This window comes from Euphorbia lathyris, chromosome 10 (genome assembly GCF_963576675.1).
Source record: "Euphorbia lathyris chromosome 10, ddEupLath1.1, whole genome shotgun sequence".
Taxonomy (NCBI): domain Eukaryota; kingdom Viridiplantae; phylum Streptophyta; class Magnoliopsida; order Malpighiales; family Euphorbiaceae; genus Euphorbia; species Euphorbia lathyris.
Window position 1 is genome coordinate 19258135 of NC_088919.1, and position 12242 is coordinate 19270376.

The 12242-nt window shown below is 37.2% G+C and overlaps 1 protein-coding gene across 4 annotated transcripts; it reads right to left on the reverse strand.

Moving 5' to 3' along the window:
* Positions 1-1419: 1419 nt before the first annotated feature.
* Positions 1420-10402, reverse strand: LOC136209632 (nicotinate-nucleotide pyrophosphorylase [carboxylating], chloroplastic). Of its 4 annotated transcripts, none has more exons than XM_066001163.1 (12): positions 10257-10402; positions 9687-9816; positions 9456-9598; positions 9061-9194; positions 8921-8984; positions 8739-8821; positions 8247-8330; positions 8000-8152; positions 6541-6717; positions 6114-6181; positions 5783-5923; positions 1420-1747 (listed from the first exon to the last, which is right to left on the reverse strand). In XM_066001163.1, exons 2-11 carry the CDS (start codon positions 9743-9745, stop codon positions 5827-5829), a joined length of 1062 nt encoding a protein of 353 aa, XP_065857235.1. In that variant the 5' UTR covers positions 9746-9816; positions 10257-10402; the 3' UTR covers positions 1420-1747; positions 5783-5826. The 4 variants fall into 4 exon arrangements, with proteins under 4 accessions (XP_065857235.1, XP_065857237.1, XP_065857233.1 ...); XM_066001165.1 differs by lacking the exon at positions 1420-1747 and adding an exon at positions 2894-3210; XM_066001161.1 differs by lacking the exon at positions 1420-1747 and having other exon boundaries at positions 5215-5923.
* Positions 10403-12242: the final 1840 nt, after the last annotated feature.

Genomic DNA, 12242 nt, shown 5'->3' on the forward strand with positions numbered 1-12242 from the left:
CTGGCTCATTGCACCGAAAACATTTGAAAGGCGCTGGCCTCGCATACGGATTGTTGCTCTTAGGTGGTATAGGTGCTTCCTTGTATGGCCTAGTATCTCCGACAGATCCTCTTCCCACACTGTTGACCTTGGCCCCACTGGCACTCGCCACCTGCTTGCCTTTGTCATAAGACTTCACGTTATCTCTTCCTCCAGGCGTATACTCAGTAGTGGCGGATCTCTTGGACCTCCCGGTTAGTTGAGACTCAGCCTTGAGGGCTAAATTCTTGGCATCTTGTACCCGAACCACCATCTGTGTGCCAATACGATCCTGGATGTTGTATCTCAACCCTTCTAGATACCTAGAGGTCTTTTGGCTTTCAGTTTCTGACAAGTTGGCCCTCGCCGAAAGCCTCAAGAACTCTGAAGTATACTCATGGACACTTCGGGTCCCTTAAGAGCATCCCCTGTAGGAGCTGTAAATATACTGCTCATAATCCGGCGGTAAGAACCGCTCCCTCAACATCGCCTTCATCCGTAGCCAAGATCGAATTGGATCTCTGCCCCCTCTTCTTCTTTCTTCCCTCATCTGATCCCACCAAACTGATGCGCCACCCTTCAGGCGATACGCCACCAGCCTCACATTCCTCTCATCAGGAATCCCAGCATACTCAAAGAAACGTTCGACTTCTGATAACCAGTCTAAGAATCCCTCTATATCGAGTTCGCCTCCAAAAGATGGTATGTCTATCTTTAGCTTAAAGGCATCATCTCTATCAAAGTTTCCTAGACCTGGGTATACTCTAGCAACCTCCACACGTCGGTTGTCAACAGGCCCAACATCCCTCATAGTTCTAACGGTATCATCATTCCCGATACCCTCAAAGTCATCACTATCACTATCAGCGTTATGCACAAGGATAAACTTGGGTCTTCTTACCTCAGGATCCCTAGGACCTATTTGTGGAAGCTGTTGTTCAGGGACTCCTTCCTTTCTCTGGGTTGATCCTCCCGCGGTTGGTCGGATTAGAGCCAGAACCTCCAGTTTGAAGTTTTCTAGGGAGGTGGTTAGCTCTAGGAACCGTTGGTCGGTTTGCCTCTACCGCTCATGGCTGGCTTGGATCTGCTCCGCGAGGTGCTCCCTCAGCTCCTCATACCTCCGGTCACTGGTTTCCATGGAATCTTGCGGTTGTCGGGGTTGAACCATTGCCAAAAGAAGTTTCGGGTCAGGAAACGATCGGCTCTGGTACCAACTGATACAGATTGAAAGCGATAAATGAAGGTTTTAATCGTAAACCAACAAAGAGGTTCTTCTCTAGCTGAACTAGGAGTGAATCCCAATAACAAGGTATAAACCTTAGTTTCTCAAAGAGAATGAATTTGATTGATTAAAAGTTGTTACATCCTTACAAAATGAGGGTTTAAATACCTCCTACTAATGATAATAAAAGACAATGACTACCCCTACTAGGGTTCCGATAAGGCTATCCATAAAAGGGTAAAATGGGTGATACGCTCCGACAATCAGTACAACGGTAGATGTACGGATTGTCAGGGTTGTTGGTGAATTACTTCGGGAGGAAGTAAACCTAGAGATCCGCCCAGGGTAGATGTTGATACGCCTCCTGGCGTACTCCTAGATCCGCCCCGCTTGTATGTCCTGGGGATCCGCCCCCCCAGGTACGACCTCCGTGGGCCTGATGTTTGAGGATCCGCCAGGGCGCGTGTGATTAGTGATCCCGGTTAGGATGTCCGCATCATCAATGACCTAATGTGACCAAATAATAGGTTAAGGACCAAATGATAAAATTTTGGATAGGTCTGGACCAAATAGTACTTTAAGCCTTTATAATATAGCTTGCACATTAAACAAATAAAACACAGGTAAAATCAAAGAATATAACGGCAAGGATTACTGACATGTCCGTGATTACAAAATATGAAATGTAAAATATATTTCTAATATTTCTTTTTCAAGTTGAGGATGGAACCACATGAATAACCCCTAACTTGAACAATGCAGATTGCATAGGAGAATTTGATAAATTCTTAGTAAGAAATCTGCTAGTTGATGTTGTGTAGTTATAGAGGGAGCAATTATGAATATCTTAACAACATGTTTTCGAATCATGACAATCAATATCAATGTGTTTAATCTTTTGTTACCAAAACCTTTTCGTGAAAGACTATTAACAACATGTAAATTACATCTATGGCCACTGAAATTTATTAATTTTCGCAGTATGTTTAGTGAATTTCAAAATATAACATAAAATAACTAAACCTTACATTTTTTTACACCAGTGAATATGAAACTGAGAATAAATCAGTGCGTTCAGAGTATTTGTATCAATTTGACAAAATCATCCAAGAGCACATCCAGTGCTTGTGACTTGTTATTTTGAGAGATTTAGAAACAACGAACCATTAAAGTGGTTGTTACCAAATTTGATTTGTTGCGTAACAACCATTTCTCTCTTCATTTCTATACTTAAGTCCTTTCATTTCTACACTTAAATCTCTACTTTTTACTCTTTTTTTGTTACTAAGGAAATTGCTTCTTTACTTGTAAAATTACACATTTAGTCCTTGCCTTTTAATTAATATTTTATTTTTACCATTTAAGGTAACAATCAACTCTAATGGGGTGTTATCTTTTATTATCATTTGTGCCTAAGTGGCACTAAAAGTTTGTTAACGACAAATGCTCTAATGGAACCGATGTATTTAGAACGAACAGACTTGACAAAGTTTTGTAATATAAAATTCACTCAGTATACACTATGAAAAATGTATTAGAATGGAATATAACATGAAAAGGATATAAATGTTTTTAGTATTTAATCCTCAAACCTGTCCCTTAAAGCATGAAAGCACAAAGCCACAGTACATGTTACTGCAATTTACATATATATTATAGTAATTTTAAGTTTGTATTGAATTCAATAATTACCAGCAGCAGATATAGTAGGTGAGAGTTGGTTTGATACATAAATATGGTATGAATTCCAGTTTTAAAAGGCATTCATTTATTCCGTACAAGATTAGATTTACAAGTTAAAATTTCGATTATTCTGTCCTAAAAAATATTGCAAGATCTCCATTATGATTTATTATTAGGGAAATTCAATAAATCATGCATCTACCAGGAGCATCCTTGATTTAATACTAATAGGAATAGCCATCTGATCCAGTCTTGTTTCAGATGTTGACATTTTCCATGTCTGTCACCTTATAAATGAAAAGAAGAAGGTAGAAGCAGGGAATTTTAATAGTATTCATTAATTGATTCATGCATGCACATTAAATGTTAATTATAAATAACCTCACACATATCTCCAAGCACAATACTATTAAAATAACGTCCATTTTATATTTTAAGGCCACACATATCTCAAAGCACATGTTCCATTTGTTTTATTTATTATTTGCTATTGGACAAAACTGTTTTTCAAAAAGCAGAAATTCCTGGTTTTGTAAAAGGCTATTTCTCCTGGTGTAAAAGTTCTCAGGTGTAAAAAGCAAATAGAATGTCACTAACCGAACACCCAAAACTCTCTCTTTTGAAGTGAAAAAGCAAACATAAGCATTAAAATGAGCAACCAAACACCCCCTTAATATATTATATCAAGTGAACCTTCAATTGATCCAGTAAAGTTAAATTAATATTTAACTATTCATCCCTTACAGTAAAGGCATGCCTTCCCTTCAACTTTCCCATGCACATGCCCATAATACTGTCTGCCCAGAGAATCTCTGCTGTGCATTCTCTTTTCACCAGCCAACGACGAGACAATGGCGACACATTCAATAGACTCAAACAAGACATGGACCAAACTGTTACATAACCATTTCGTCTTTTCTGATGCCCAACTTTGTTTCCAAATTTAATTCAGACTTAATACATCAAGGCCCGTACTTATTCAAATTACCCGATTGGCCCCCAAACTTTAGAACAGTATGAGGTAAGAATCTCATGTGCGGTTTTGTAATTGCAATGCTGGATATCTTATCAACTCTCTAAACTGGTTTACAATGACCTATTAACCTTCTAAACTCGCTTAAAGTGATCTATTAGCACTCTAAAGTGGTTACAATGATCTATTTAACCCCCTAAATTTCCTTGAAGTGATACACATTTTAACTTGTTCAAATATCTTATTGTTCTACCATGTGAACATTTGAAGCAACCAAATTTCAGGAGACTAATCAGATAATCTAAACAAATACAAGTGCCCTGATGTATTAAAACCTTAATTTATGATTATATAGAAGCACTGTAAACCAATGCATATATATTAAATTCATATTTTTATCCAATTACTAACAAAGTAATAATAATAAATCACAAAATCTTATGCTCATGGAGCTAAAATAATAAACAATTTGTCGTACCCTGCCTAACTATATTCCTTTTCCACGAATTTATCGAACTTATCTACTCGGATTATACATAGCCAACATATATTGATCTCATTATGTGACATATGAATAAATCTTTTTAAATGTCAAGCTAACAGATACATAATCAGCTACAGTACTAACTAATAACTAAATAATATGTGCCTAAACATCTTGGACAGATAAACTAAAATATATATTATCTACCTACACCAAATTCCCAATTATGGAAATATAATTGGATTAATGTTTCTGAGTTAATAAAATTCAGTCAATTTCTTTGTCATAGAAGAAAAAGAAAAAAGGAAAATATTCAAAATTTATGACTTGTAATCAGTAAAGAAAGGAGGCTTGAGTTCACCACAAACACAAGTAATTCTGCACCATTGTATCACATAAAAGAAATTTTCCCATTTAGTGAATGACTGGAAAAGAGGGCGAGCCTTGGCGCAACGGTAAAACGTTGTTGTCGTGTGACCAGAGGTCACGGGTTCGAGTCTTAGGAGCGGCCTCTTGCCAATTAAATTGGCAAGGGAAGGCTTGCCCCCAATACACCCTTGTGGTGGGACCCCTCCCCGGACCCTCGCTCAGCGGGGACGCATAATGCGACCGGGCCGCCCTTTTTTTTTTAGTGAATGACTGGAAACTGTAGATAGTTGACTTTCAAAGAAAAAGAAAAGAAAGAAAGAAATCTGATATCTGCACCATTCAAGATGATGAAAAGCCAATGATCTTTAAGATCATAAAAAGGCAGCCAAACGCATCTTATAATATTATGCAACTGAAAGTATGAATATATAATACCCATGTAATGTAAACTATGAGTCTCTCTGATGTCTACATGGACTAAAGGAAGTAGAAACCAAAAATTATCACCAGACTGATACAAACTGTCATTATCTTTATTGATACCTACTGCACAAGGACCTATATTGGCAAAACCATACTTTTGGCCCCTCACCTTTTATTTGGTAATATTTAGCCTTTCACCTTTCAATTTTCTTAAAACGTATATAGTGACAGGCAGAACTATCATGCGTGAGATTCACAGGTTTATTAACAGACCAATGTATCGGAAATAACTGCCGCATCATCCAACTTCTCATGCCAAATTTTGACACGTAGGATCCAAAATGTCATGTTATTCAGGATCCTACGTGTCAAATTCTGGAAAAAAAAGTAGGATGACATCCGTCAATTAACAGCGTGTGGACCCCATGCGTGACAGTTCAGTTTGTCAATGCGTACATTCTAATAAAATTGAAAGTTGAAGGGCTAAATCTAACCAAATAAAAGGTCAAGGGTAAAAATCAAAACTCAAAATTTTGGCAACTTCAGGGCCAAGAGTATCATTTTTCTGACCTATATTAATTAACGAAATTTGTTTGAACTGATAGATTACCAGTGTTGAGTTGCTGTGAGATTCAAAGCAAGGTGGGAAGACAATTATGCTCGTTTTGTGCGTCTTCCTACTTGAAGAGCCAATTCTGTGTCAATCTTGAGAGAAATATCAAGTGCTTTTACTGAATGTGTCAGTGCACCACTGCAAATCCGAATAAAAGTTTTTAGTACTTAAGCTCCAGATAATTCAACAAATTCCAAATGTACAAATTCTACATTCCCAAACCAGTATAGCATATTCAGCATCTCAATACAAAATATTATTATTCTGAAAAAAAAAACGTAGGTAATATACTGATCCCAATTTGATCTATTCTAATATTGTAAATTACCTAGAAATGTAGGTTACTCCAGTCTGTCCAATTTTGTGCACTGTCTCAAGAGTAACATTGCCTGATGCCTAGTACCTCAATAGATATATATATCAACATTTAGTCTCAGAAAGTAGAGCAATATGAACATCACAATAGATATATATATCAAGACTTAGTCTCAGAAAGTAGAGCAATATGAACATCACAATGAAATATAAGGTTTTAATAACAAAGGTGAGTTCCTCCAAAATATCAGCAGCACGTGTTGGATGTGAGTGCCAAACACATCAAAGTTTCAAAAGCGTCCTTCAAACAATATTGACATTATTATGGCGTGACGTACAAATACTAATCCCCAAATAGTAGGTACTATCGATGGTTCGTATTTGATTTATGTTCTAGACACTATTAGTTATTGTACAATACAACAGACGATAGGAGTTACCTCGGTTTCGAATCTCCCATTAATGGATTCAACGACACTTTTAAGCATAGATACATCAATGTCCCCATTTGGTAGAGGTATAACCATATTATCCAACATTATTCGAGTCAAGGATGTCTTTGTTTGGGATGTATAATTTAGCACTTCATTTACTTCCTCAAGTGTCCTGGTCTCAACCTTTGCAAAATAAGATCATAATAAGTGTACATTGTATCAGACATATCTAGTAAAAGCATATGAAATACAAAAACACAACCATGCATGAAAATAAGATTTTTACAAGACATTGCAATAGTTAAATTATGAGATAAGTCGATCATAATAGGTTTCGACATACCTCTTTTAAAAATAACAATAGTAATAATAATAATCTAACAGGTTTATAACTTCTGTTAGACATCCCATACCTCTCAGTTAATTTTTTCGGCTAAGTAGTTCTTTTACCCACCTAGTTGATGTTGCCTTTTTAAGAAACATTTTGGGATAGTAGACAAAGAGATCTAAATTTGAATCCTAGAAATAATATTTATTAATTAAATTTCAGCAAAAGGTAGAGTTAGTCTGGGCTTGTATATGCTTCAAGCCCAAAAGAGCATTTGTAAATGGGCTGTGTTAGAAATGATACACACTCTTCTTGAATGAAACCTTGCCTATTAAGCACTGACACTTCGGAGTGTCCGTTTCGGACACGGGGACACATACCGGACACAGCGGGACATGCACCGGACATGGAAAAAAAGTGTCCCCTGTTAATTTCTTTCTTTTTTAAATGGGGACACGGCATCGGCGGGGACACTCCGGACACTTCGGGGGCACTTTTTACAAAAAGAAAATAAATCTAAACCTATGACTATCAGTTTTGCGATAACCCAACCAACCCCAAATAAAACAAAATAAAAGTTAAAAGACATAAAATTACAAATTAGAAACAGAAACTTAACCTAACTTCCTTCTGTGATTGCACTAAATCGCACCCAAGTCTATCTTCTTCTGAGAACGGTAGGTTCTATCCTTCGTTGTTTTCTCTTTTCTGTAATCAGTTTGTTGCTCTCTTCTTTTCTTTTTCAGTTCCAGAGTTATTTTCTCTTTCAATTCCAGTGGGTTTTTCTCTCTTTTCTGAGTTGTTTTTGTTTTAATTTCAGTTAGCGTGGCTCAGTGGGTTTCTGAGTTGTTATTATGGATGTTTTTTTATGGTTTGTAATGACTTATGAATGTTATTTATGAGTTTTATATATTTATATATATATAATTGCCGTGTCCCGCCGCACCCACTGACACGGGTGCGGCATACGGCATTTTTTAAAAATGCTGTATGCCGCACCCGTGTCAGTGCTTCATAGAACCTTACCTACTAGCTTAAGCTTTTGTGTTAATTGATTTTTTTACTTCTACTCAGTAAGTCAATCTACTCTGCTCAACGACAATCTATAAGAAGACTTTTTGAATTTTGAGAGAGTACCTCAACCTCCATTTGAAGGTTTTTTTGCTCTAAATACAGATCAACAGATCTTATGGCATTTATGATACCTCCTGCTATTGATATGTGATTGTCTTTAATCATAACCATATCAAACAAACCCATTCTGTGATTCCTCCCGCCACCAATTAGGACCTGTAAAATAAGATTAATTGTTACGAGTCAAACAGAAACTATATACGATAGCAAGTATGTATTGCTGCGGAATGTGCAAGGAAGAGATACTCACAGCCCACTTATCAACCAAACGTAGACCAGGAGCTGTTTTCCGAGTCTCTAGGATGCAGGCGGGGCATGCAGCATCTGCCATTGCCTGTAGGAAGCAAGAAGAATAAACAATTCTCACTAGCAAATTAAGAGAATTTCAATTTTCCAGGAATGCCGTGATTCATTTAGTTAGAACTTCTCTAATTTTCCAATAAATTTTCCAGGAATGCCGTGATTCATTTATGGAACTTAGAAGTACATAAGATTTCAAAAAAAATTCATTGGTTCATCTTGTTCAGTGGTATATGGACTTCATGCATTAGCTTCCTTTCAAAAGCTATACTAATTGCCTCATCCTTTCATATTTCCAAGCCATAGTCATACACAATAAACAAATAGTCTTATTGATTTGCAATCTTTATTATGTGATTTAATATGCTATCGGATTATGCTTCAGTTCTACAGCAACATATTACTCAACTTTTCAAAATTCAAGAATATAAAAGTGGAAAACCTTAGTTAGAGTTGCTATTCCGCTCATCCTCTGCATAAAATTTAGTGCTACCCTTTCCGCTACAACAATATTGTGCGCTCTTCCTATACACAATAAAATGAGAAGAATTAGAGATAACTTTGAACAAATCTGTCAAATACAATGAAAGAGATTTTTGTTGTTTTCTGTCCCCTTTGCTTTACCAGACACTTTTCCAAACTGCAGTCCTTTATGAATATAATCTCCATCCTTCCGAGACCATTCCACCTATTGAATAATTTTATATCAAGAAATGCAAACCAAACAGATAATACCAACAAATAAAACTATAATGAGTTGATACCTTTAGGGATGGATCAACCTCATGAAATATCATCTCCGCCAATGCAATTCCTGCAATGATACCATCCTCTTTTGCCAAGAAATGGGCTTCCACTTCCATGTCAAATGGAATAGTTGCTATACAAGTCACATCTCCTGCAATTGAACCACGAATGTTGATAGTACATACATATTGTAAAGAAAGGGTAGGATGGAAAAAGAATGACGTGGAAATATCAGTTTCTAATATAGGGGCTTCCAATTTTATATGAGTCAAAAAGATAAAGATAATAGAAAACAAATTGAGTTCCTTATCAATATGTATATTCTAGAAGAAACCTACAAATCTAACTTGTTGACACTGAAGGAATGGAATAGGCTATAAAGCACTAAATGAAGATAAGATATGGAACAAACCTCGATCCCCAGCATCTTCATCAAGAGCTAGCTTAATGACGCCCTTCAAATCATAAGTAGGATGTGAAGGGGGCTTTATGGTCATAGATTGGGACAATACACTAGGATTTCTGGTCTCAATTGCAGACATTTTAACACTCCTCCTGCAGTGAGCTTAACTTTTAAACAACACGTAGCTACTACATATATATAACACAAATATTCTGAATTTTCATTTGAAGAACAGTGTACCTTGAAGTTGTATATAAGTTAGGTAAAGATAACAAAGAATTAAAAATGGTAGCAGACATTAACGGCAATGTGTTGAAGTTCTATCGTAATATGGTGAAGAGCTTCCAATACAACCTGCAAATGGATGACCCTGCACTAGGCCATATAAAACAACAAATACATAAATCAGAAGCAAACTAAAAAAACCCCAATTTCAAAATAGTACAGCTTTAAATTGAGGTTCTCAGCGTTTACATATCAAGTGGCGTTAGGCATACAATCACAAGCAGAGGTTTAAATAATTCATATAGAAAAATCATTAAGTTGTGCAATTAGTAGCTGTGTTGAAAAGGAATGAAGAAGCAAGAAGTATAAAATTCATTATTCATCTGGTAAGAGAATAGGGCTATGTATACAGATACAAATTTAGAAAAATCAGAACATACAAATTCATCAAAAATCAATCCAACCCAGAAATTTAAAACAGCACAAATAATTGAGAAGGCAAACTCCTAAGTTACGATCAGCCGAGGAATATCAAAATCCAATGATACAAGTACAAATTCCAGAGAGGAAGAAGAGGAAACTCACTTTGCAGTAATCAGAACGAGAAGCAAGAATTGTAGCTGTGTATAATTTAATCAAGGCTTGCTTTTGGCGGATTTTGTAAATTAAAAAGCTTACATTTTCCTCGGGAATCTCCCTATGGATGAAGTGTGGTGGGGAGTGTGAATTAGAAGCCCAAACCAACTTCAATCACATATACAACGCAGTCGTTTTAACCAGTTCCAAATTCCAAACTGTGGACTCTTAAATAAGTGGTAAATTACATCAATGGTCACTCAACCTTGCCCTTATTATTAGGGTTAAGGTGCAAAAATACATCTAACATTTTGGGTCATGAGCAATTTTACCTATAACGTCGTAAATGATGTAATTTTACTTCTAATGTTGATAAATTAGGTCAATTTAAAAAATAATTTATCAAACTGTCTTATCGGTCATTAATATTGTCATCTACACTTCACACTACGTCATTTTATCAGAAACAAATAACAAACATATGTTGTGATGTAACAAAATAATAAAAAAAAATATAATGTCTTTTGTACGAATTAGACAAAAAAAATCAAAAAATTCACCGAATTTATAAATATTAATCTACAATTCTATTGTTAATTTACAATTCTATGAGGTACACCAAAAACTCATTCTTCCCCTCGCACCTTCTCTATGCTGACGACATGTTGCTATTTTGCTCGGCCTCCCTGAGAAATATGAAATGCATTAAAGAGATCTTTGATTTTTACGGAGCAACGTCTGGCCAGGAGGTTAACTGGGATAAATCCCAAGCTATCTTCGGTAATCATATCCCCTTGTCGAGGAAGACTCGTATGGCTGACACATTAGGCATCAAGGTGGTATCCCTTCCTTTCAATTACCTCGGAGTGCCTTTGTTTCAAGGGGCTCCCCGAGCCCGATATTTACAACAGCTTTCTGATAAATTTCTTAATCGGTTCTGTCTCTAGAGGTGTCAGTCTCTCTCAACAGCCGGAAGGCTTACTCTAATCAAGTCCTCCCTAACTGGTGCCCTGGTGCACTCCTTTTTGATATACAAATGGCCTAATGACCTGATAAGGAGACTCAACAAGGCCATCCGGAGTTTTTTATGGACTGGAGACAGGGATAAGCGGAAGTATATTACGGTCTCGTGGGGCAGTTGCTGCATGAATACTGGTCATGGTGGACTTGGCATTAAGAACTTGAAATTGTTTAACTCGGCTCTGATTGCTAAACTCTGCTGGGAGCTAGCACAGGGGCATGGTTTCGTCATTAACTTGCTAAAAGGCAGGTTCATGGAAGTCTCTGGCTTAGCGAGACGCTTTATCAGCAATTCAACTGTCTGGTGCTCAGTAAGAGATATGTATGGCATCATATCGAGAGACACGGTTTGGTGGATTGGGGAAGGCTCTTACCTGTTGGTTGCTAATCAACGGTGGTCTGGCGGTTCAAAGCAAATTGCAAACCCGGGGTATCTGTTTAGCGCAACGCTGCGAGCTATGTAAGGAAGAGGAGGAAACGCTGGAACACCTGTTCTTCAAATGCAAAATTTCTGCAATGCTTTGGAGGTTGATATGCTGCGATAACTCAATAAGGTGCCCTGTCTTCTCCTTGGCAGACTTCTGCAATCAGATCATGAATGTCCGATTAAGCAAAACCTGCAGAAAGCGCTGGTTTTTTTCGGCGATCACCTGCATATGGTATATTTGGTTTATCAGAAATAAAGCTATCTTTGAGCAAGACCTCCCTTCAATCCAAATCATCTGCTACAGGTTGCTGAATCTGTCACGTGAATCTGATGTGTCCGTTATTGCCTCTGCACGCCCCCTACATGCGCCTAATATCACAATCGTCCGCTGGATCCCTCCTCTGAGAAATTGGATAAAAGTTAACACGGATGGTGCCTCGAGTCCCGATGGTCGCGCGGGTGCAGGTGGAATCTTTAGAAACAATCGAGGCTTTGTTGTTGGCTGCTTTGCGGCTCCGCTGGTGGAATCGTCGGCTCATATAGCAGAA

Coding starts and splice junctions, on each gene's coding strand:
- LOC136209632 (XM_066001163.1), bottom strand. CDS start 9,745: ATGTCTGCTACCATTTTTAATTCTTTGTTATCTTTACCTAACTTATAT. Junction 8,153..8,246: donor GTTTGGTTGATAAGTGGGCT/GTGAGTATCTCT, acceptor CTTATTTTACAG/GTCCTAATTGGTGGCGGGAG. Junction 5,924..6,113: donor GGAGTAACCTACATTTCTAG/GTAATTTACAAT, acceptor TCGGATTTGCAG/TGGTGCACTGACACATTCAG.